Below are 24,207 nucleotides of genomic sequence, written 5' to 3' on the forward strand. Positions count from 1 at the left end.
AACAAGCATAACTACAAAAACTTCAAGGCAAAGTGGTGAATGTAGTATCAAATATACTTAAACTCCATTGTCTCTTAGTATAATAAAGTTAGACAGTAATATGATTCAAGGTTTCCATTTAAAAATTCTTTCTCAGGTCTGTTTAACAATATTGAGAGGTTCTACTTAGCAAAAAATTAATGCTCTTTGACCCTAGGCCAGAACCAGATTTGTGGGAGTCACTGATCAATCTGACAACCAAACGCTTTACAAAACTCCCAAGAATGGTAGTTTTTCAAAAAAAGCCCCCATTACTTTCCCTCATTCACCTGTCAGTGCAAACTCCCCAAATTCCTGAGTCATTAGGAAATCATTCAATCACACTAATTTTGCCACCAGCATATTACCACACTGAAGTAAAACACGTTTGCATTGCACTGAGGATAGATCTCAAATAATTTCTTCCTGTTTAGCAGAAATTTGGAGTTCTACATAATGAAGAATGCTACATAATCCAGATTTGTTCCTAAACCAGGCCACCTATCAAGACCACTAACACATTTCAAGATCTTACTATGCTCTGAATTGATCTAAAAAATTTCACAACTACTCATCAAAAAAACACCTGACAACAACTACAGTTATTCTTAGATTCTGTAGGCCTTTGAGCCATTCATAATTACTATGAAGATTATCTTTTCTTTAGTGAAAAGATCCCCTGTTACAGAAGTTCTGGTAGAAGCCAAGGGAAATTAATTGGAAGGACAGATAAAAATTGAAGGACTATGGAATACACAAATCCACTTCTTAAAGAATATAAACTTGACCTTGAGCAATCAGGTTACTACACTTGCACAGAATTATTTCTCATAAAATCTCAGATACATTAACAAACAACAGGGAAGCCCCTCATTAAAGATTTATGGGACATAATTTCATTACATTGAGTCATTTGTTACAAATACCCAACCTTCATGATATTGTCTTGGTGACATTGTAAAAACTCAAAATGGATATACAGAGAATAGAGGTAAATATGCTGAAAAACAGGGGATTTCATGTTTTTTCATTTATTCTACAATTTCATAAAATACTATCCATTTGTAAAACCTAATGCCTGAAAGGTAATTTAATTGGGTCTTGAGATTCCTCTGGAGAGTTTACTTTAATGACATCTATTCTGAACAGCAATGAGAAAAACAGTTACACAGTTTTATATCTTTATTGCAAAACCATGCCTTGAAAGAATTAGGCAGCTTTATAGCTGAAGTTTCTATCAAAGGTATCATTAGAAAGAGCCATCAACACATCAGACAATTATTTATATCCAGTAGAAAAAGATTAATATAAACAAACAAGAAAATTGCATAAAAAGTTTTGTCATGAGACTGAGAGATTGGATTTTCATAGAAATGCTTTACACTTCCTTCTCTTGTAAGAGGAGTTGAATGTAATTTTACAGACACTAAAATCCATTTACACTGCAGTCACCTTCTATTAATTCATCATCAGAGAAGGACATGCTCTCTGGCTGATGTTATTTATATATGCATAAATTCTTTATGAATTCTGTTGTGATTGTTTTTTTCATATCCGGGAGTAAGTTAATCACAAGGAAGATAATTTGTTATAAGATCCCCCAGAACCAACCAAGAGGATCACACTGGCAGCAGTTCCCTAAGGTTTACACATCAATCAGTAGAAAAGAATTCATAAAATCATTCATATTTTTCAAGGGAATTTATGGAAATTGTCTTTTTAATCATGGAAAGCTTTGTGAGCACTGAAAGGGTTTTGCTTAGAAGTTTTAAAGGTAGACTGATGGAGTCATGCACATGACCTCCAATGAACTGCAGAGGCATTTCTTCCCAGCTCTAGATCCACACTAATGGTTGCACAGACAATCAAACTACATATACAAAAATTATTTCTGCCCCAGACAAAACCCTCTGGATAAGAATGAGAAGGAAAAAAAACCCCAAAATTATTCAGCTAGAATAGGGCTATCTTTGTGCAGTAAAGGCAAGGATTATTTCCCTCTTCCTCCTTCCAGACTTAAATTTCCTTTTAAATAGTCACTTTTGCAGTAGTACTTTCATTTTGGCTTAGGCTATTAGAAAAATAAGCAAATATGAGAAACAGAGTTGCATATATACAACGTAATTTTATTTTTAAATGAAATGAGGTTTTTTGTAAAGTTTATAGCTTAATATATTCAGCTATTAAAATGGAATAGTGAAGCTAAATTTACACCTCCAAGGCAAATTTACCCAAGTATTAGTTCTGCTAAATTACCTATTGCTAAGTATTCATTGTGCAACAAATTGTTTGTGGACGTGCTTGTAAATTATTATGTTTGTCAGCTACTGGAACATCTCATACCATTTTTGATATAGGTTGAGCATTATTACTTCAGTAAATGAAATTCTTGTGTGTGTTTTTTGTTGTTGTTTTGTTTGGGTTTTTTTTTTTAATATCATGTGTGTCCCAGTTAATCTATAAGAAATTACTTCATATTGTGGACATACTCCAGCAATGCAGAGTGTATGGGGCACATCAACCAACCAATTCAGTAATGAAGATATTCATTAGTCAACAAAATTACAAAAGATCCCATCAAAAACACATCCAAAACTATTACTCTTTAGATTATCTTTGCTCTGTCTACCAAGACTGACATTTCCTCTACTTAATCACCAACTTAGCTACAGCACAATACAGAAAACTGTCAAAGATGCTGGATTAAACAGGAGGAGGAGTAATTGAGCTATCAGCAACTGCCCCAAGGGAAACACCAACAAAGACAAAGCCAACACTCTGCTTCACCACAGACTACCCAGATATTGCAGCAATCAGGCAGCATGGAATGAACAACAGCAACAATATTAGAATAATTTCTTTTTCCTGTTGCCTTTTGTGTCATAAACATCTGAGTAAATACTTTATTTGGCATTTCCAACAAGGCTGTGGGTATCAATTCCCTCTTAGAGGATGTTTTCTCCATTCTCCTAATAACTACAGATACCTGTGATCATGTTCTGAATTTAGTGATTAAATCCTAATTTACACACTCTTTTGAAATAAAAGCAAGATGATCTTTGCTCACTCCAACAGCACAAGACACTACATGACATCTGCTGGAGAGTGCTGGAAGTGATTAATTTTGTTTGGTTTGTGGAGGGGACAGCTTGCACACTCCAGCAGGTTTTGTAACCATGCCTTTTCCAGCAATTCCAGCCCACTTTGCTCCAACAATTGTTCTGCAACTGCTTCTGGGTAAGAACCTCACACAGAGAAAATGCATTATTCATTGTGATTATTATATGCATACATGCATGAAATAGCTGACCTTACATTTCTCTCTCAGAGGTCCCTGAGCAAAAAGAGCACACAGAGTTGGACTGTCAAGCAGTATTTCATAGAGATGAAAAAAATCACAAACCTCCCCCCACCCACCCCCCCATCACAAAACTAACCAAAGTCATATTGCAGGGCCCAGAGAACACCCTCAAGGAGGTCAAAGTTCAGTCACACAGAGCTCACCCTGGAACATTTACAGCTGTCATAAATTAATTTAATGCAATATTTCTGAAAAATACATACAATTAATAATTTTAATGTATTCATTTTGAAGTTTTTTATTTGTGTACCTTTCACTTACAGTGGCACCATAAAAACTGAGTTCACACAAAATAGAAAAGCTGAAAAAATTACTCTGTTGCCAAAAACGTTCACTTCTTCTAGAGATAAAAGTACAAACATATTAGAAATGCAAATGCATTCATATCTAAAAAACTAAGACTGTTGAAAATAAAAATGTCAAAGCTAGTGATGCCCAAAAAATTCATTTCTTAGTTTTGAGGGATTATAATCAGTCAAAAAATAGGAATATGAACCTGAGCCTTCCTGTGTTATATGAAGTTTACTAAATGTAGATTGATTGACCTGTAAAAGTGGAAACCTGGAAAACTGGAGACTAGAAAGAAGACACCCAAGGAAGGATTTTCACATTGGCATGAATTATCATTACTGAATAGAACACTGCTGCTGCTATGCACATGATCTCTATATCATACAGTCAAATCCTTCATCACCATTTGAATAGAGCAGCATTTGGACCTACAGGCATCAACAAAATCACTCAGTTTTCAAGTCCACACTAGTCAGCTAGTCAGTTTGTCTTTTAGCATGTACCATTGTCCCATTTGCAATCCTTCAACAAAAGAAAAACTAAATACATATATTTACCTATGCTGACAATTTTTAGCTGGCATCCCCCGGCATTGCTCCAATAGATGGAGCCATCCTGGCAAACACTGCATGGCCATAATATCTGGATGCTATCTACTCTAGATTTAAATGCCATGATAGAGCCACAAATATGGATTTTCTCGAGCACAGTCTAAGATATTCCTGCTCAGGAACTTCTGTGTAGCTGAGAAGAAAAGCAGAATTTCATCTTCTTTGCCCTCATGTACCTTCTGCCTCTGCTGACTTAGGACATGAGATCCAACACATGGGTACAGAAGCAATGATACAGAAATAGTTTTATCACTTTCAAATTAAACATACAGACAAGATAAACAGTAGAATGCTATTTGAGTACTACAATAGTGGTTTTAAATGTGTTTGCATAAACACAGTTATAAAATATAGTTAATGGAAAATATGAAAAATGATTACTACATTTAATAGTAAAAATATGTTCTTGAGCAAGGAAATCAATAAAACTGTATTTTTAAAGAATTTTTATTAACCTCCTCAATGACCCATTGCCTTTCAACGACTCCAGTGATTACCTTTGATTTCTCTATCACCAAATACACAAAGTATTCCAAACTTCCTCCAACAGTGCTGAAACAACAGCTGGGCAATAGACAGTAACTGGATTACTATGAATTTCATGAGAGATTCATGTATAATGAGCTCATGCTGCAATCCTTTCCTCAGTAGAATAATAATTTTTGTGCTTTGCATGTAATATTCAATATTTTATGAAGATTTTAGGAAACTAGTAATTCTCAGGCTCCTTCTCTGACTTCAAAACTGATGGAGTTGGCCACAGATTTCAAATCATTGAAGGAAAGATTAGCAAGTGAACAATTGTAGAAGTGTTGTACCCTCAGAAATCAGACTAAAACACAAAGAAATCTTTTTTTCCTATCAAGCATACAGTAAAATCATGCATTATCTCACAGATTTCCTAACTATAAACATATATATATATACTTGAACTACAGAAAATTTTCTCACGGATACAAGAATTTTCTTATTGTATCTACAATTACAGTAATTGTTGCTACTGTAATACATAATGTATCAATCCTTGGACATAAAAATATTTGGCATATTATTGCAAAAAAATTACCTTGTATTTTAGCAACTTCTTGGTATAATTGTACACCCATAAGATTTTATGAGAGACCTTTCCCACTTGGCACTCTATGAAAATGCAATCCTGAGGCAGAGGTTTCTTCCCTATTCCCTTAAGATTAAAGATGTTCTGAGTTCCAGCTGTAACATTTCTCAGAATAAGCCTTCCCTATTAAAAAAAAAAAAAAATAAAAAAAAGGAGGAAAAAAAAAAAGAAGTTTCATTACTGTTCAATCTCCTTTACCTGCCAAAGCAACTCCTTTAATTAATAATCTCAAATCTAGGTGATTCAGTGCTTACAAGGGCTCCTATTGAATTTCCTGGGTCTTAAATAAACCCATTGCTAAACAGAGAAGTAAACCAGAGAAACAAAACCTTTTATTTTAAATTTTTCTAAACTGTGAAATCCAACATGATAAATTTTTCATATTTCTAGATTTTTTTACTTCTTAGCTTCTTCAAACAAACATCTTCAAGAACATGTGTCCTTGTCTCTCATATAATATTTAACCTTGCTCATTGAGTGTTTCCACCTGTCCTTCACCTGTCTCATGAGCACAGTGTTGAGCCTGGAGAGAAGACTGAAGGGAACTGCATTGCTCTCTGCAAATACCTGAAAGGAGTTAGAGTGTGGTGGGGATGGGTCTCCTCTCTGTGCCTCAAGGGAAAGACTGAAAGGAAATGGCCTTAAATTGTGCCAGGGGAGGTTCAGATTAGACATTAGAAAGAGATTTTGACTGAAAGAGTGGTTAGGCATTGGAATAAATTCCCAAAGAAAGTGATGGAGTCACCATCTCAAAGGGCATCTGGATGTTGCACTTGGGACCTGGTTTAGAGGTAGCTATGGTGGTGTTGGGTTGACAGCTGGACTAGATAGTCTTGGAGGTCTCTTCCAACCCGGACTATTTTGTGATTCAGCTAAAATGTTCTCCATAATCATCTGTCATCAAAAAATTCAGGGGTTTTGGCTTTTAATAATTTTATAATACTGGATGCCTAAACTGCATTATATGTGCTTGGTAACACATGCAGAAGGGTTGCTTGTGCTTCAAAGATCGTTTCTTTCATCTTTGGAAGTTCACATATTTCAACAGCAACTTGCAGTCAAAATCTCTCTGCTGGGACACAGACAAAACCACAAATACAGCTTCTGGCTAGAGCTGTTAATAGCCTTTGCTCTGCTCTTCATTTCAGCCTCTGGAACAGTGATTACTCTGATGGCAAAAGCAGCTGTGAAATGGTGGCTTTACTTGCAAATAGAGTACCCATCATATAAACTATTTTGTGATGTAGGCATGCAATGAGAAATATCACCTAATCATTTGGTAAATAAATATGATTAAATGCAAGTATTTAAATTCAGAACAACAATGTATATTTTTGTGATAAAAGTTCAGAATTTTCACAGAATAACTGTAGAATTGAAGGATTTTGTGGAAATGAATAAAACTGAAGAATATAATAGATAATTAAATAAAGAAGACATGGGAATATGTGGTGTGGAAATCTATCATACCTAATATTAAGGATTACAAAATTAGTTCGTGTTTTTACTTCAGATAGTAGTAAATCTTATTATTTCTTTCTCTCAAGCAGATGCTGTAATATTATCAACTGTCTAAACACTTTCACAATTTGGATACTGGTGATAATTTTATTGTTGAAAGCATCCTTTTCTAAGGTTGAAACTAATTTCTCTCTCACCTTTATTACAGACTCGGCGACAGGCTTGAACGTGAGAGGATATGGAACTGTCTCACCCACAGGCACATTTATTACAGGAGGGCCATGAAAACACTGTCCTTCCAAAACTGCTTCAAACTTCCAGTCCTCATTGGATATGTTATTCTGAAAGAAAATAAAAGATGTAAATTATATTATGCATTTAAAAATTTTAATGTGCATTTCAGCTTTCACTTGCAGCTATCACCACATCAGAGCACAGTATTCATTTGCTCCCAGTACTGGCTCAAAGTGCCTTTGGGAAGAATAAAAGCAGTATATTTTAAAAATGAAATAAGCTAATAATAAATCTGTTATTCCTGGCAGCCAGAGGTACAGAAGCCCTACTTTCAGTAGCAATTCTGCCAGCAGGAATACTCATTAGAAGAACATGAGCATGATCTAGCTAATGGTCAAGATGGAATTTGTAAGTATTACTATAAACATTTTTAAGTATCTTTATGGTGCTGTTTAATGCTTGCCAAAATTCTGTTCCTATCCCATTTGTAGAAAATCTTGGTGTGGCCCTTTGAAGTGCTGATGTAGTGTGCTGGCATATATTGCCTCATTTGGCCACTGAAAACGTTACAGGATCAGTCTTATGAATAGAGAACTCCATCTCCAAAGAGGAATTTACAGTCCTGTGTTCTCAGAATCTGGTCTTTCAAGAGACTACTTTAAAGAATGTCTATCTTGAACAATATGAGCCTGAACCTATTTAAGAAACGTGTTTATCTTGCATCCAGATGTGTTACAAGACTGCTTGATTGTGGTAAAAAGTGAGATATTTCATAATACATGCTTAGAGGCTGCCTAAAAATACTAAAAATTTTTAAAAAAGCTATTCAGCCTCCCACTATTTAAAAGAACCAGATGACCAAATATCCATTCCAAAAAAAAAAAAAAAAAAATATATATATATATATATATATATTAAAACTCATCTGAAAGATAAAATAGACTGTCACTCATGAGCTAATTCATGCCTCATCAAATACAGAAGATTAATTTAATCTGATCTATGGAAATAGGAGGTAATCTTTCAACCAATAATGGTCTTCATCCATGGAAAATTGTATACAAACATCAGAGATAAAGAATGGATTTCAGGGAACAGAGGTGATACTTCTGTCTTTGTTTCTGTCTATGAAAGTCTCAGAAACAAGAACCTGTGGCCATCAGAGCTAACCCAGAGCTACCCACACCTGCAGCACCATATATCTAAGGTTTGAGTAATATGTGTGATTATTGCTTCAGGGTTAATTGTTAAATTTCCCAGTACTTGAGCACATGCCTGTGTGGAATGCTGAGCTTTGTGTAGTGCCTCAGTTTCACAAAAAACTTTCATCACCATGTCTCCAATTCTCTAATAACAATGACATCATCTCTGGTAGAAAACACAAAAGAAAAAAGTATGATGTCCTCATGCCAAGAATAAAATGAAACAGAAAAAAAGACAACAAAGATTATTTTTATTATCATGTTTTTTTATCTCCACAATGCCAGGAAAAGCTTTAGCCTTTTGAAAACCAGCTGGCCAGGTGTAAAATTGGCAGGTCATCACTCTCTGCTAATCTAACATTTTAAAACTTGGATTGAGAAGAAACATCATCAGGATTGGTCTAGGTTCTAGAGGAGGACCATGAAAATTCGGGTGCTTAAGTTGTTTTATTTTCAGTGATTTCTAGTACAACTGGCATCTGATGTTTCCTTTATCCACAGCAGTGATGATTACATCAGTATGTAACACAAATATTTCTTCTTAATCTCTAACACAAAAACTTGTCATCTGGAGAAATTTTGTTGACAAACATGGTCATTGTGAAATTATTTTGTAACAAATTCTTCTAACACAGCATGAATTTGTCTAAAAGTGTCTTCTAAAAAAAGATACTAAGGAGAACCACAAACATTAGAAAATTAAAAGAACCTATTTGTTAAATTCTACTCCCTTACACATGTTCATTAATGGCTTTAATCATCTAATTCCTACAGGATCTCTGCTTAATGCAAAATCTCATCCAAAGCCTGTCAATTTGAACACAATTAATGCTAAGGGAGTCAGAATCTCCTCACAGGATTGGAGGTGGTTCAACCCAAGATCCATAATAATTGTACTGGACCTCTACCTGGAGAGTCTGAAAGGCAGAGATGGAACAGTCACATCCATCTCATGCTTGAGAAAATTATGGAAACTCCAAAAGAAACTAATCAGAGATCTCAGATTCAGCTGGGTTCTTATTCTGTTTCTGCCCCTAATTCACTGCATGGCTTTCAGCAAACCAGCTGAGCAGTTTCATCTGCTCCATGTACAAAGTGTTCCATCTAGCACACTTTATGACTGTTAGTTTGCTTGTGTCTGTAAGAAGTGCTTTGAACACTAAATATTTGGATCAAGAAACTGTTTTTAGCAGATAGGATAACTCCATCTTCAGTTTCACAATGAGTATATCTTTTTCCACAGAATATATGAGAAAATTTAAATGGCAAATACAGTGCTGCTAATAAAAATATTAAAAAATGAGAAAATGGTAGATGGAGAAGCTCCTATAAGAGTGAGTGTATATAGAAATGTGAAGTATCTAACTCCTAAAAAGCGAACACTCTGAAGTGAAAAGCAAGTCCATCAGAAGAATATAGCAAATCTGTTTAGAAAGTGTCTGTTTAAACAAGGTAGAAAATCCCCTTGCCTTTCTGTGTTATTTATCAGTTGTTTTTAGGCTAATGTAACATTTTAAAAAATCAATGCTTTATACATAAATTATTAACATCTTAAAACTTCTGTGCAAGGACAGATAGCACTGTAATATGGTTTCCTTTAATTTTCTTTTTTCCTTTCTGATGTACTAGCTCCTTGTCTACTCTCAGTATTTGACAGAGCATTCAGTATGGTCTTTCCCCAGATATTCAGTCCTGTTTGAATCTGCCCCCACTCTTCTGACTACAAAATCTCAGAATAATTTCTCTATAAATTAGCTCACTAGTATTCCTTAGTGGCTCTAAAACAAAAAGTACATAGACTGAACTGTAGTTCAGATCTCAGGAAATATTTTAGTGGTTCTATCTTTTAAAGAATCTTTATTCCTTCTCTCACAGCTTAAGTTCCTTCCCCATAATTTTTGGGGGTTTTTGGTTATAAATTTTATTTTAAAGTTCTCTGAAATTTGACCAACAATTTTCTGAGAGAGATGATATTGCACTCATCTTTTCTCTGGTGGTACTTCTCATGTGCCACAGGTTTTATACACAAAGAAATATATGTGAAAAAAATAAATGTGACATACTGGCTATGCTTTCCACATTTTTTTAACTATATGTAATCCAGTTCTACTGTTTTATTCCTCAGCATCTCTCCTTTTTTCCTTCAGAAATAGTGTATTTCTACCCTAAATTAAATAACTATTTTTTCACTTTCATTGTGATAGCATTATTAAATAATAGACTAACAATTTTCAAAAGAAAAACATCAAAATTAAGCCCATCAAACTAATAATTAACTTGGGGTAAATTGTTTTTCCCACCAGGTTTTATACTATCTACAACACAGACTTTGAGAAATAATACTCAAGTCAATATTTACATGCATTTCTGTATTTCAGAACTGTAAATTTTAACAATATTGATCCAAAATCTGGGTTTTTTTAAATTCCAACTCTTAGTTTAGTTAGCAGTAGAGGAGTGAACTTACAATTGGAATTTCCTGAGTCACTGCCTGGAAAGCTGGAGTTAGAAATTCAACCTGTGCATCAGCCTGGTCTGCATTCACCACACATTCAATCTCATAGACACGAATATCACTGGATGACTTCAAAAGAATCTGACAGTGGTAGCAACCAGCATACTTAGGAGTGAATTTTATAGGAAACTCAACTGTATCATTTCCACCTAAAACAAAACAAAACAAAACAAAACAAAACAAAACAAAACAAAACAAAACAAAACAAAACAAAACAAAAATTGTGATGTTGTAAAGCTTTTCAGGAATATTAAATTCACAAACAGAATATTAAGAGGTTTCCAATAAACTTTAGGAGAGTCTCCCCAGCAGTGAATGCAAAAATTTCTGAGGAACAACAGATTTTTTGGATTTTTACCATATAAGTTAATTTCCTAAAAATGGTATATTGAAGCATGCAAACAATATTTTCTATTGATTTTAGTAGTGCACAGAGAGAGGTATTTTAAAATATCTCTTAAATCTACCAGAATAATTTCACATATATGAATTTCTGTAAATAGTTTAAAAACTATAAAAGGCACTAACTTTTGTCAACAACTACTGTCAGATATATCAGTGATAGTACAGTACATTTGGATGAGTGCCTCCAACAATTACTGAAATTCTGTTAACTGTAGTAGGTCTCATGACAATCCATTAGACCTTTTTCTATAACAAATTTTGGATTGAAAATCTGAGCTTCCAAAATTGTCAGGGGTGTCCAAGCTGAAACAGATTCATGCAAAGTCCCATTTTCCCAATCTGCAGAACACAGGGAAAACTCCCCAATGTAATCTCTGAGCAAGGAAGAAGCTGAACAAATCCTGTCCATCTTTGCACAGAACCAGGTCTAACAAGCCTGGTACAAAGATTTCCTCCTCTGTTCTTGCTTTCAGAAAAGATCAGACTCTTCTATAGGATTTTAATCCCCTTAGTAGCCCTCGTAGGACATGAGGAACTCCAGTGATGGCCATGAAGAGTTCCCCAGTCCCAAAAGTCTCAAAGAAACTTGAAAAACCATGTGAAGACTGCAGCTGTAAAAACTGCAGCTTTACATGTAACAAAGACTGATTCTCTTTGCTGTTTTCAAAGGTTAAAAACCAATCCCTAAAGCTGTAAAAAGATAAGGAAAGTCAGAGACAACATAATGACACAACAGAACCTCACAGATAAAACTCCAAACAATGCAATTCTCTCTGAGGGGGAGCACCAGACAAAGCCTTGTGGAATTTTCCCTTTTCTCCTTCATTTGGCTTATTTTCTGATGGTATGCATTACAGCAGGATTCAAAACACTCTGATATCTTCAATGGCAACAACTGAATTTTGAAAGAGCAATCAGTTTTCATTTACAATGCTGCTCATTCCCTTCCACCCAGTGGTGCTCCTCATGTACTCATGTTCTCTGAAATGAACACCCAGCTGAAGTTTCCTTGTGGCCTTATTCCATCACTATGTCAAACATCACTGGTTTTTCCACAATAAAAGCTCAAGTTTAACAGACAAATTGTACAGAGTGGCATTATTCATCTTTCAAAATTACTAGACTATCAGAAAGATACCCAATTTCACCTCAATTTTAACCCTCTTTGAAAAAAGAGTTTGTTCTCTTTTAAAGACAAGATTAATGGCCTGGTAATTCTTAAATTATTATCAATATGACATATTTTAGCATTAAATTATTATCCCCATGGGCTATCTTCCACAGCAGTAACCTGAGTTTGTCAGTTATGCAAGGAAAGAAACTTTTTTCATTTTTCAGTTCATTAGTATAGTCTCTGTCCACAAGAATTATTTTAAGATGTTGAAATATCTTAAATTTAAAGTAGGCATTTTAAATGCTAGCATTTAAATTAAATGTATAAATTTGTACTTGAAGAAAGAGAATAAAGTGTACTGAAAGATCCACTACGTTTCTGCATGAGTTTTGCCTCCTTGCACTAAATGGAAATTTTAATTACTAATAACTAGGGTTATTTTTCCCTGAATTAGACCCATATTTGAAATGCACATTTTCAATCAGAAATGCACCCTATAGAAAAATTTAAAAGGAAAAACCATGAAAAGTACATTCCATAATTATAATATTTAGTACAGCATTACTTAAGTGAAAAAAAAAAGTTTCTTATGCATTTTAAAAACACATTTTAGAATAATTCAGTTGAATAACTTAAATATTATGCTCAATTACAATGAATCAAAAGGAAAGCAAGTAAATTAGCTACATTTATTCAATGCAATAAGTATCTTCTGCAGTAATACATGGTTCCTCCAAATCAAAATAACTACAGAAATCACTTGTCTTCACATTATAGGTGAAGATTGACTTTTTTCCATGAAAAATGTGTTTTTAAATACCATAAAGGAAACTGGGCTTAAAAGTGTCTCAGCTTAGCATGTTTTGTTCTCTCAGTCTCATAAGACATTCAACAAAGATTAATTTAGGGATATATTCAAAGATTTAATGAACATAATCCATGGGATCACAAATGGCTTGCCTAACAATTTCTGAGACAAAAGTGTCAACAGTAAGTCATGGACACAATTTATTTAATTCCCATGTAGCAGGGAGAGAGAGTCTGCATCCATCAAAAAGAATGAGGCTGCAAGCATCTCTTCAACAGTGAAAAGTCAGAGCAACACAGGGGATTGCTACAGTTCCATCCCTACAAAGGATTTTTATTGTTTGACAGGGAAGCATTCCTTGTGAAATAATCTGATGGTTTTATTTTCTAGATTTATGTCTGACAAATGCCTATAGGAAATATTCACTTGATCATACTGGGTTTTGTTGTAAGACAGTTGTCAGAACAGGGGTATTTGCAAAAACTAAACTTTTAGTGGGCAATTTTACCACGCATTGTTGGAAAACTAAATTACAGCACATAGGCACTGGTCATGTCCTCTGGAAATTGCCTGGCATTTTGTGTCATTTATTTATTGCAAAACACAATCTGATCATCAGAACTAACAAAGTTCATGTCTCCTGGTTCTTAAAAATCTTGTAACTCATCATTTTATATCTGCCTGAATTCAAAGTCCTCTTACTGCATTAGCTTACAAACAGTGCTTTTCACAGACAAGTAATGACAGTCATTTTGACATTAAAATGCAAGAAAAAATATATTCTGTAAGGTAGCAATAATGGCCCTTAGGAATCACTGTTTAGCCTTATTACAAACTGTGGGAGGATGAAATGGGTAAAAATAGAAATTATCTTCTTCCACGCCACAATCTGTTATCATAATTTGTGAAGATAGGGAAGCATGAGCCTTCAGCAGCTCATCAAACAATTACATATTATATTAACTTTTTCTCAGCAATAATGGTTCTATCTATTCATAATTTCAAAGCTAAATTTCTCTCTGAATTTATTTCAGTCTCTGACAACTATGCATGGGTCACAGACAACTGGTTAAATTAACCTCAATCCTGAATTTGCAGGTATGGAGTCCTAGAAGGTTAAATAAGCAATCATAATTACAAATCCAGACTTTTCTGACTTCTGTTTATATATTAGGTCTTCAAATAAGCTCACCTGAATTAGAGCATCACTCAACTCAGTAGTCTTGAAAAAGCAGCTACACTTGTATATCTTTTATTGAGTGCTGAAAAGTTTTGACATTTTTTGCTACCACTGTGTATGTTTATTTATGATTTTCTTTCACTTAATAAAACAGATTTGTAGAAGAGTTTCTAAAAAACCTAACTGGTTATTTGTTCCTTTTTCCACTTAAATACAGTATAGCATTATGCATCTAAACAAAAAGTTAAAAACTTAATCAGAAAAGGAAGACCTGAGGAAAAAAAAAATGAAAGCAGCTTTTCCTTACCTGATCTAAAAATAAAAATGGGAGACATTTTTTTTTCAATGCCTTGTTATGAATACTCAGCTGCTGTGGTTGTGTATCATTCAGAAGCCAGTGAGGAGCTCTGTGGCACTACAATAAAGTAGTTGTAGGAGCCTGGTTGTTTAATAATCATTGCCCCTAATATTTATGAAAAATACTCACAGGCTCTTTAGAAATAAGCAGTCACTGCACCAGTGAGCAATGCTGCCAAGTTTATTAATACAGCTTTAAGAACCATGACATGAAGGTGCTCTCTTAAGGCATTTGATGAATAGGCCCTGCTGAAAGGGATCATCCAAATTATAAGGAATTACACTGATAAAATAGAGGAATAATTTCAAGACTCTTGATCTAAAAACACAACAAAGTCAGAGGACTAAGATCTAAGGACTTTCTAAAACACACACTCAAAATTTACAAAAACTTTCAAAACTGATTCTTTCTGACTGGAAGACTAAACAAAATTTCCTACAAACAAGGAAGAGAGCTCAGAACTGTTACAGACTGCACTGAATGCATAAGGAAATATTACATGGAGAGAGGATCAAAACCAGGTCTTTTATATTACTAAATGCAAAATAGTAAATTAATGCATGATAAGTAACAAAGGCTTATAGTGAAAAATATAATAAGAGCTAGGTAGAGACTTCTGGGTGCAGTTCCTTTCTTTTTGCAATCTAGATTTCTCTGCGGAAAGATTTTCTTTTTTTTAAAAAGAGAAAAAAGTAAGTCAGTAGCTGCTTTACCAGAAGCCACAAAGTCAGAATAATCTGAATAAATTAACTGTAGGAACAATTAAAGAGAAAGTAGAAAATATCTAACAATTCCTTATAATTCTGTGAGAATGATTTTTCATTTTTAATTGGGTAGAAAAGGGGGGAAAAGGAAAACCAAGAGAATTCTTCTTGGATATTCTTTGTAAGTGCAACAGCAGGGAACTAACATTGTTAAACCTGTAGGAAGAGGCAAGAGAACTCTAATATTAAGCTTTTGATACTGAATTTAAATTACATAGGAAGGTGGAGCAACATTTTTTCATTGAAAAATAATTGTTAGCTTTATTAATTTGTGGACAATTTTGATCTGAAACACTACAACCCAACCATCCAAAAAAAAAAAAAAAAAAAGGTTTTAGTTTTATATTCCTGACTAGGTTCTTCATATTTCTTTTTATAAATATAGGAAAACCCCTAAACCATATGGAATGACAAAAAAACATTCCAAGTGCATGCTTGCCTTAGAAAAGTTCAACAATTCACATGCTAATAAAATAGAGAAAGTGCTTATCAGGACACACTTCCTTAGGTGCATATCCATTTGAAAATTAAAATCTACCACTACTTTATAGAACTGCACAAATCTATCATTACTGATGGAACATATTTGTGTATTTATCATTTCATGTTGGGATTTGCTTATTATTAAAAGGTATTACATAAGGTATTGATATGCTGATACTGACATGTGCTGCTGCAATGTTTAGAAGAGCAATTGCTATCTATAATTTACTGCCATATATTTTCTTTTCTAGTCCAAGGGTATTGCTATCAGGTTTCCTGCTAATAGCACAAGTGGTAATCTAAAGTCATTTCAAGGCAGAAGATTGCAAACAAAAAAAAAGTCTGAAAAAGAGAAAACGAAATAAACAGGAAGCCCTTCTTATAAAGTACTGGGATGCTGCAGTATTGATGAGCTGTCACAGGCAGCTCTGTGAGGTGCTCTGTCTCAAGAACTTCTATGTTTCCATTACTCAAAGCAATTGTCAGTGCCATGTTGCAAAGAATAAAGGCATAGCCCATTCCAGAAAATTCCAGAATTTCCTAATTCTGGCATAAATCCTCATTTAATACCAAAACACATATTATTGGATGCTTCTCTTAGCAATAGAATTTCACCAATTAATTCTTATATTAAGCCCTAACCTGACAATTGGAGCAGAAGTGTGTCTCCCAGGAAAGCTTCCACTTTCTTTTTTAAAAGACTGAGTGGTAGAAAGATTTTTGTTTCTTTTGAGTTTGTCCATATTTGATAAACCTCTTATTCATATAATTTTACAGGAATCATAAATTGTTTCATTAAAAACCTCTGTCTTATGTAGAAAGTCCTGTGCTTTCTGCATAGAGCATTTAACATTCTTCACAGTCAAACATATTTTCATATTTAAATAATTACAGTTGACCTGAAAGGAACCTCTTTCCCTCAGAGATCAGGGAGTCATCAAGGTATTCAATCTTTCAAGACCTTAAAAATTAGAACAGAACTTGGCTGAACCCTTCCTCATTTGCAACCTTCTGTCTAAAGTGTGGAACAGGAACTGGATGTGCTGTTCCAGTATTATGTTCTCCTTCTTAATACAATAACAGAACTTTTTGATACTTGCACTGTGTTTTTTCAGTTATTCATTCAAGGATCCTTGTTTTTCACACTTTTTCAAAAAATCCTTTGATGAAAGAACAATGGGGCTGATGTCAGAAAAAGAGTGGGAAGTAAGGCTGACAGCTTTAGTTCACACTGTGAGACAGGTACTTCTGCAGATTTCTCAAACATTTTGGGAGACAACTGCAAAACAAGGCTCTTCCTCCCCTTTCTACCTATGTTGTTTCATCTTTGATATTTAACATTTTTTAGCATAAACCCCTTGCTGTTCAATGAAATTCAACTAAGAAGTTGTTCTGCTTACTTAAAACTTAGTTGGAGCTGATTTTCAGCTGATTAATTGCTGTAAAGACAAATAGCACTGACTTTTGCACTGTTTTTCAGAGTTCTGCTTGAAAACCCACAGCTATTTCCTTCTTTCCTAACCACAGTGGGTGTTGTGCTGCTTCACAGGACCAGCAAATATTCTGCAGAAAAAAACACTTATAAAAGCCATTCAACAGAGATAATATAATAGCTCTGACTTACCAAACATGGTCCTTACCTGCAGGAGGAGCATGCTCATTTACACAGATACATTTTTGCAAAATAAGACTGCATGGCAGGAAATCATAAATAATTGTAGAGATTCTAAATACATATATGCATTACAAAGTCAGTGACACTGGCAAGTGAAGTTATAACTCAAGTTAAGACTCTGAATCATAAAACTTCTATATTGAAAATTTCTTTTGTTTTCACCTTTAGAAGGAATGTGTTAGTTTGGTGAAGCATGGAGCTGGTTTCAGATGCTACTTCTCTGTTGCTAAAATTTGGAGCCATTATTTTAATCCCACTTGACATTTTATCCTTTTCAATTTTTCATAAGACCCCTCTAAGAAAAAGGCAACGTATTTCAATGTTGCAAAATTTCTCAATTATGTCCAACATGACTTTCTGAATGTTCAATCTACCATTCTTTGGTTTGTAAAGCATTGCAGTTTTACTGTCAATTACCTTTCTCCTGAGCTATATATGGGGATTGAATTATTTCCCAGGCTATTTCTGATGATAGAAGGAAACTAAAATTCTTAAAGATCTCATTTGAGACAAAGGTGAACAACCACCATGGTGTATGACATGATCTTCTTACATACCCAAAGGTTTAGCAAGCAGACTCTGTTCCAAATACAGAATTACATATCTGCTTGCACTAAAATTCATAGCTTAAAACTATTTAAGAGTTCAAACTAACTTCTTTCACAAAATCTGTGTCATTCCCAACTCAACAAAATCTTTGTATAATTTCCAGATTAGTAATATGTAGTTAATATTGTGCAATAACTACTGGTTTCCCTTCTGATGGCTCTCCAATAATGAATTAACATTAAGGTTTTCAATCTTGGAAATGTATTATTATTTTAGATCTATGCAAGTATGCAGTATGGGCTTTGATCAAGATATCACACTTGAATTAAGGTAAAAGTATTACTCTTTTTATCTATTTTTACTGTAAATAGTGCCAAAAATGTAATAAGGTCATTTAACAAGATCTATTTTACAAGAAAATATTTTGAGTGGCATTGATTTTTTTGCCTTCTAATTCCCTGTTGGCAGAGTTCTTAAACTATTGGATGCACACTTCCTTCTACTGCAGTCTAAGAAATTCTTATCCAAAGATTGATTTTAGCCAGCTTGATTCCACCTTTGTCTTCCTTCATAAATCTAAGCACTGTAATTTCTTCAGGGAACCAGCTCTTCCCACCCTGAGGAAAGCTACCACCATGGCTAAAATACTGCTGCTTTCTCGGACAATGATGTCAAAATTTTCAGATGAGACCAATGGTTTGCCCAGGAGCACCAGCTGGGGACTTGTGTCACAATATTGGGTTTTCTAAGAGCCTGTAAATCCTCCTGTGTTTCCTCATTAGTGCAACAAATACACTGAATCAGTTGGCACTGTCTTCCTACTGAACACAGATTTGTTTTCATGCTATCAGCTGGTTATCTCAGCTTCCCTTTCTGGATGTTCTTTCCCTCACCACCTCTCTGAATTCACTACAAAAGCCTCATTTATTTTTCTGCATCATCTTGACATTTCTACTTCCTCATATAACTATTAACCATCCTAGAAAGAAAATATATATATCTAAAAGATTGTGCACACTGTGGTATGGTATAATTTCTGGCCTTATACTGATTATTCTCCTCTTTCAATCATATGTTAATTATCCTTTGATGAATAAAGAAGCACGAACTAAGAGTAAAATAACTAGTTCCTTACTGTGATGTAGTCCATTTACTACATTTCTTACTATAATGTAGTTTATTCGCTGCATTTTTGTAGTGAATATAATGCAATTAATATTCTAAATTTTTCAGATATATTAATTCACATTTCAACTTTTAAAATAATTTGTGTAGTCACCAACTGGCCAGTTATGAACCTTTGTTATGAGACCATGATGGAGATCCTGTCAGAACATCAGACCTGTGTGTGCAGAGTTGGTTCTTTCCCCCAGCTGTTATTCTGCTCTTCTACAGTGCAATCCAAAGAATCTCCTAAAAAACTCAATAAAGCCATTGAGGTTTTTTTGTTCACCTCTACACTAATTATGAAACAAAGACATTTTTATTAACTTGATAATGGAAGAGTTTTAACTAGGATTTAAATACCCTGCAACACATGACATGTTCCAGCCTTCAGTGTTACAACTTTTACTGACTGCTTGTCCTGTAGCCTTTCACCAATCTTGCTTCTAATACTGCCATAACTATTGCTGCCATCTTCCTAAAAACTCACCCTAAAATGTTTCATAGCAGTTAAATTCCATTTCTATTAAAGCATCTGTAACAGAGTCTTCTCAGAAAAAAATGGATTTTTTTTTTATTCCAGAATAGAAGCATTCTACAAATTTGCATGAAGTTCCCCCCAAGACTCCTTTTCTCCAGATTTCAGCTCTCTCAATGGCTCGAGTTGTTTGTGAGGTTTTTTTTTTAATGAATGCAACCTAGAGTGCTTTATAGGTTTAAATAAAGCATTTTTTAAAAACCAACAAGACTTCAGCATAAAATTTAAGATACTAGAAAAATTAGATACAACAGAGTGACCAAAGATGGCAAGGTAACTCTGAAAGGTAATGCACAACTGTTCATTGATGAGGGACACCATTACCTGAAATCTCCCTCTGGCTGACTGAGGAGGGAAAACAAGAAAAAAGATGTGATATGAGTGGCACAATTTGAACACAGATGAGTGCTGGATGATAAATGAAAGGGAGAAATGGGAACACAAATTCAAGATCTGTCAGATCAACAAATTAATTTGTCTTTTAGAGCAAATATCCTGTGCTTGTGTACCTTTGAGGAAACCAATAAACCAATGGCAAGCAGAAAGCATTGGTTTGAGCTAATATTTAGAACTTGGGTAGTGACAAGAAAGGCGAAGTTGATCAATAATAGAAAGAAAAGAAATACCATTTTCTGAATCTACTAAGGAAAACCTTAAAAATAAAGATTATCTTGGCAAAAGAATACAGTCACCTTTAAGACTATTACCTGTTTTCTGAAATGCAGGATATTTGGCTGATGAAGTATCCAAATTAACTCTGACTGAAGCTAACACTGGAATAGAGAACTTTTTAGGAACTTGAAAGAACTGTTTCATGCTCACTTCCACACTGTAATCCACGTACTTCAGCTCTGAGGGGTGCTTACGAGGAGTCAGAAGTGCATGTCTCTGCAAGTAAAGAAATAATGTGAACAATCAGAAAAAATTTTCAACTTAAGAAATGTAAAACTGTACAGTCTTAATTCTAAAACTCAATTTGTAATGAAGAAACCTACATAACAATTCTGAGTGATCCTTCCAAATACAAACTGACTTCTAAGATATTTTTAGACATCATGCATTTGAAACATTTGTTTGAGAAAAATACACTTTAAAATTTAAAGTAAAACCACATCCTACCCAGAAAAAACACACTGCTGGCCTTTATGCATCTGCAGGAAAGGCAAGAAAAGGAGAAAAAAAAACCCCATAAAAATATTTTTTATCAGTGGTAGAAAGATGCTTCTTCTCCTAGTTCATAAAGTTGCTGAGTAATAAGAAGCATGAAAAAGAAAACTTATTTTGTTTTTTGGCAGGGGATAACTATTAGCTAAGTGATATTTTAATCCTGAAAATGTATTCTAGAAATTTGAACATTTAGAATCAATTCTAGAGACAAGTTAGCTCTTCCTCTTGGTAAAAAGCATTGCTAATCAACAGCATGAAACATGTTACAAAAGGATTAACATAGTATATCAAGGCAAGCTCAATATAGGTATCTGAACCTCTTAATGAACTTAATTTGACTCCTGTAGGACAACATTACAAAAATACTGCAATGATTTAATACACTACTTGCTCAAAATTGCCATTTTCAATCCAATAACACTCTATAATTGCAATGCTCAAGAGTAATTGTAATCTGAACAAATTTTAAACCAAGTAATGTCTCTTTTACAGACAAGGCTTTGAATTAATGACTGTTGTGAATTATCTTGAAGCAAATCTAGGGCAGAGATAAATATAGAAATAGTCATGTTTTGCTAAGAAAACTGGTTTATTCTCAAAGTCTTTTGCTTTAAAATACTGCCAGGACTGCAGGTATCACAGCACCTACTTCAGCAGGCCAAGGGATGCAAATCCACTGTGGGAACTCAAAAACTCAATTTAAAAAGAAAAGCAATTGTTCTTAAAGATCACCATTAGGTGTAAGAATATCAAAATACTGTTTGAATCAACTAGACTAGGGTTCTGGTTTGGGTTGGTGGTGGGGATTTTTGGTTTGCTTTTTTCCCCCCTTTTCTAATGCAAATCTCACATTCCCTTGCTGGTTTTAGAAAGTAGACCCACACTCTGACATTGCTTTCTTTTGACCATTAATCTATCCTTCCATTGTGTCAATATAGTGTTAAACAAAAAGTACATATGGACTTTGAGAACCTGTTAAGATTTAGCTGTTAATAAAAGGTTTCTGGCACAATAAATATAGAAACAGATAATTATTCAAAATTCTCACTCTATAAAGAGCAACTGGAAAGAAGCATTTGACTAAAAATGCACATCAGACCAATAGTTATTACTGCATTTTCTCAACTTGTGCAAATATAACTTAAAGAAGGAACAGGAAAAATTGTTATGTGAGTTGAAAATCTGAGCTCACTGTTCACTTATTCATATTATATAAGACTGGACTCTGACATTACTCCATCTCAAATGCACACAAAATGAATTAAAAAATCAATAGGTACAAATAATTCAGTTGCCATATTAATTGGAAGTTCCACTATTCTCTGATAGGAATGAAATGCCAGAATACCTTGCAGTGGGAAAAAAAAAAAATTAATTCGAATTTTTAATGGGAAGTTCCTAACCAAAAGGATTACATACATTTACCAGTTGAAATTTGACTCGATCTTCTGCATAATCAAATGTAAATTTATACCTACAAATGATTTTCATAACTAGATTATTTTCCAACACTGAAATAAAAATCCAACATGATTACACAGTTTTTCTAAATTTTAATTGACAAAATAATTGTAAGATAACCTTTCCTGCAGCACTGAACACATTTGAATCATAATTATCTTGGAGAAATGTCTTCCTATTTGAAAACTCACTGAAAGAATTTATTTTAAGATCCTTGTTCCTGTTATCTCATTTTAAAATATATTTTAGGAAAAAAAACCAGTTGGTTAGTAACATAGTCTATGAACATTTCCTGGCATCTTGTAAACAAGTAAAGGATGAAAACCTTTTTAATGAGAGACCTGGTGGAAAAACAAAATCCAGTAACCATACACAAGACTAAACTTTGCTGCTCCATAGGCTAACATTTCCAAGAGAAAACATCAACACAATTCAGATGAATGTTGCAACTGCTCCAATTTTCAGCATTTTTTGTGGGCAGTGAGAGTTAAATAGAATTTAATATTTTTTAACTCTCATGATCAATGCTCTTACAAAAAGACAGATTCCAAGCACTTCATCAGCCTCAATGGTTCATGATAGCACAAGTGCGGATGTCTTATACCAGCTAAGAATAGTATTTGCATTCAGTTCCCTGGATTAATTACTTTCTAGGAATAATTTTTTGAAAAATTAATGGTGAGTATATAAAGCATCAGAACTAAACTTGATCTTTCTCAAGGACGTTTTGATTTTCCAAGGAATTTTCTTAGATGTACCATCTGCACTCTCAATGTGTGATGGGTGGCAGATTCTGTTACAGGGCTGAGGCCCTCTTCCCTTCCTTGCATATTACTGCTCCTCAAACCCTAATTTAGCACCATTTCTTCCTTCTAGAAATTTACTTCTAAAACTGTTTCTCATGAATAAAGAAAAGTATTATCTCAGTCTCTCAGAACCCCTGTGATCAATTGTGTTTGCCATCTCCCTTAATCCCATATCAAAAGATAAGTGATGTAATATAATAGACACTGGTCTCACTTGAAAATTCAGCAAATGGAAATCTGACCACAGGTCCCTTTTCTGAAAAGTTCATTCCCACTCAAACGTATCTAATGCAATTTTTTATTTCCAGTACCTTCTCTGCTCAAGGATAACATGATTCTTCCTCAAAAAAACCCCACACCAGTTTTTTTTAAAAGTAAATTCTTTATTTTTTGATTTATCTTTAGCCTATGACATGTGCCCCATAGGATTTCATGGGCCTAAATCATTCATTGAACCATGGACACTGTAGATGGGCTTTTTCCTTGTTTGCCTTTTTTTTTGTTTTTGTGGGGAAAGGGCAGGATTTAGATCACCTAAAACCATGCTTCAGCTTCAATTTTCACTGCAGAACACCAAGCGCCCTCAAAAAACATTTTTTCCAGTGAATGTTACCAGAATTTCTATGTTGTCACCTTTAAACAGATAGTTGGCAGACATTTATTACAAAAATTTTTGGGAATATGTTTAATAATTTAGTCTGCATATTGAATATTGAGATTGAATATTGAGACATTTTTCATGTGTAAAGTCTTTTCTATGCCAGTAGCAGGACTTCTCCCCTGTATTTGTCATAAGGAAGTATAAGACTTTATGTACGTGGAACAAAATACTTCTTTCTGGACATTTATTTCATTTCTTACATGATAATTCATACAGTGCTAGTATCCACCTTTATGGGTTTTATAAGATAATTCAGCTAATTAT

General features: G+C 34.1%; 1 protein-coding gene across 1 annotated transcript in view; it reads right to left on the reverse strand.

The window, feature by feature from the left end:
* Positions 1–24,207, reverse strand: part of CFAP47 (cilia and flagella associated protein 47) — a 258,137-nt gene that overhangs the window by 132,344 nt on the left and 101,586 nt on the right. The window contains exons 45-48 of the mRNA XM_079305151.1: positions 20,556–20,736; positions 10,763–10,959; positions 7,057–7,200; positions 5,348–5,521 (exon numbers count right to left, since the gene is read on the reverse strand). Coding sequence (XP_079161277.1) covers positions 5,348–5,521; positions 7,057–7,200; positions 10,763–10,959; positions 20,556–20,736 — 696 coding nt within the window. The remainder of the gene's footprint in view (positions 1–5,347; positions 5,522–7,056; positions 7,201–10,762; positions 10,960–20,555; positions 20,737–24,207) is intronic.

The sequence above is a fragment of the Erithacus rubecula genome (assembly GCF_903797595.1).
Source record: "Erithacus rubecula genome assembly, chromosome: 1".
NCBI lineage: Eukaryota > Metazoa > Chordata > Aves > Passeriformes > Muscicapidae > Erithacus > Erithacus rubecula.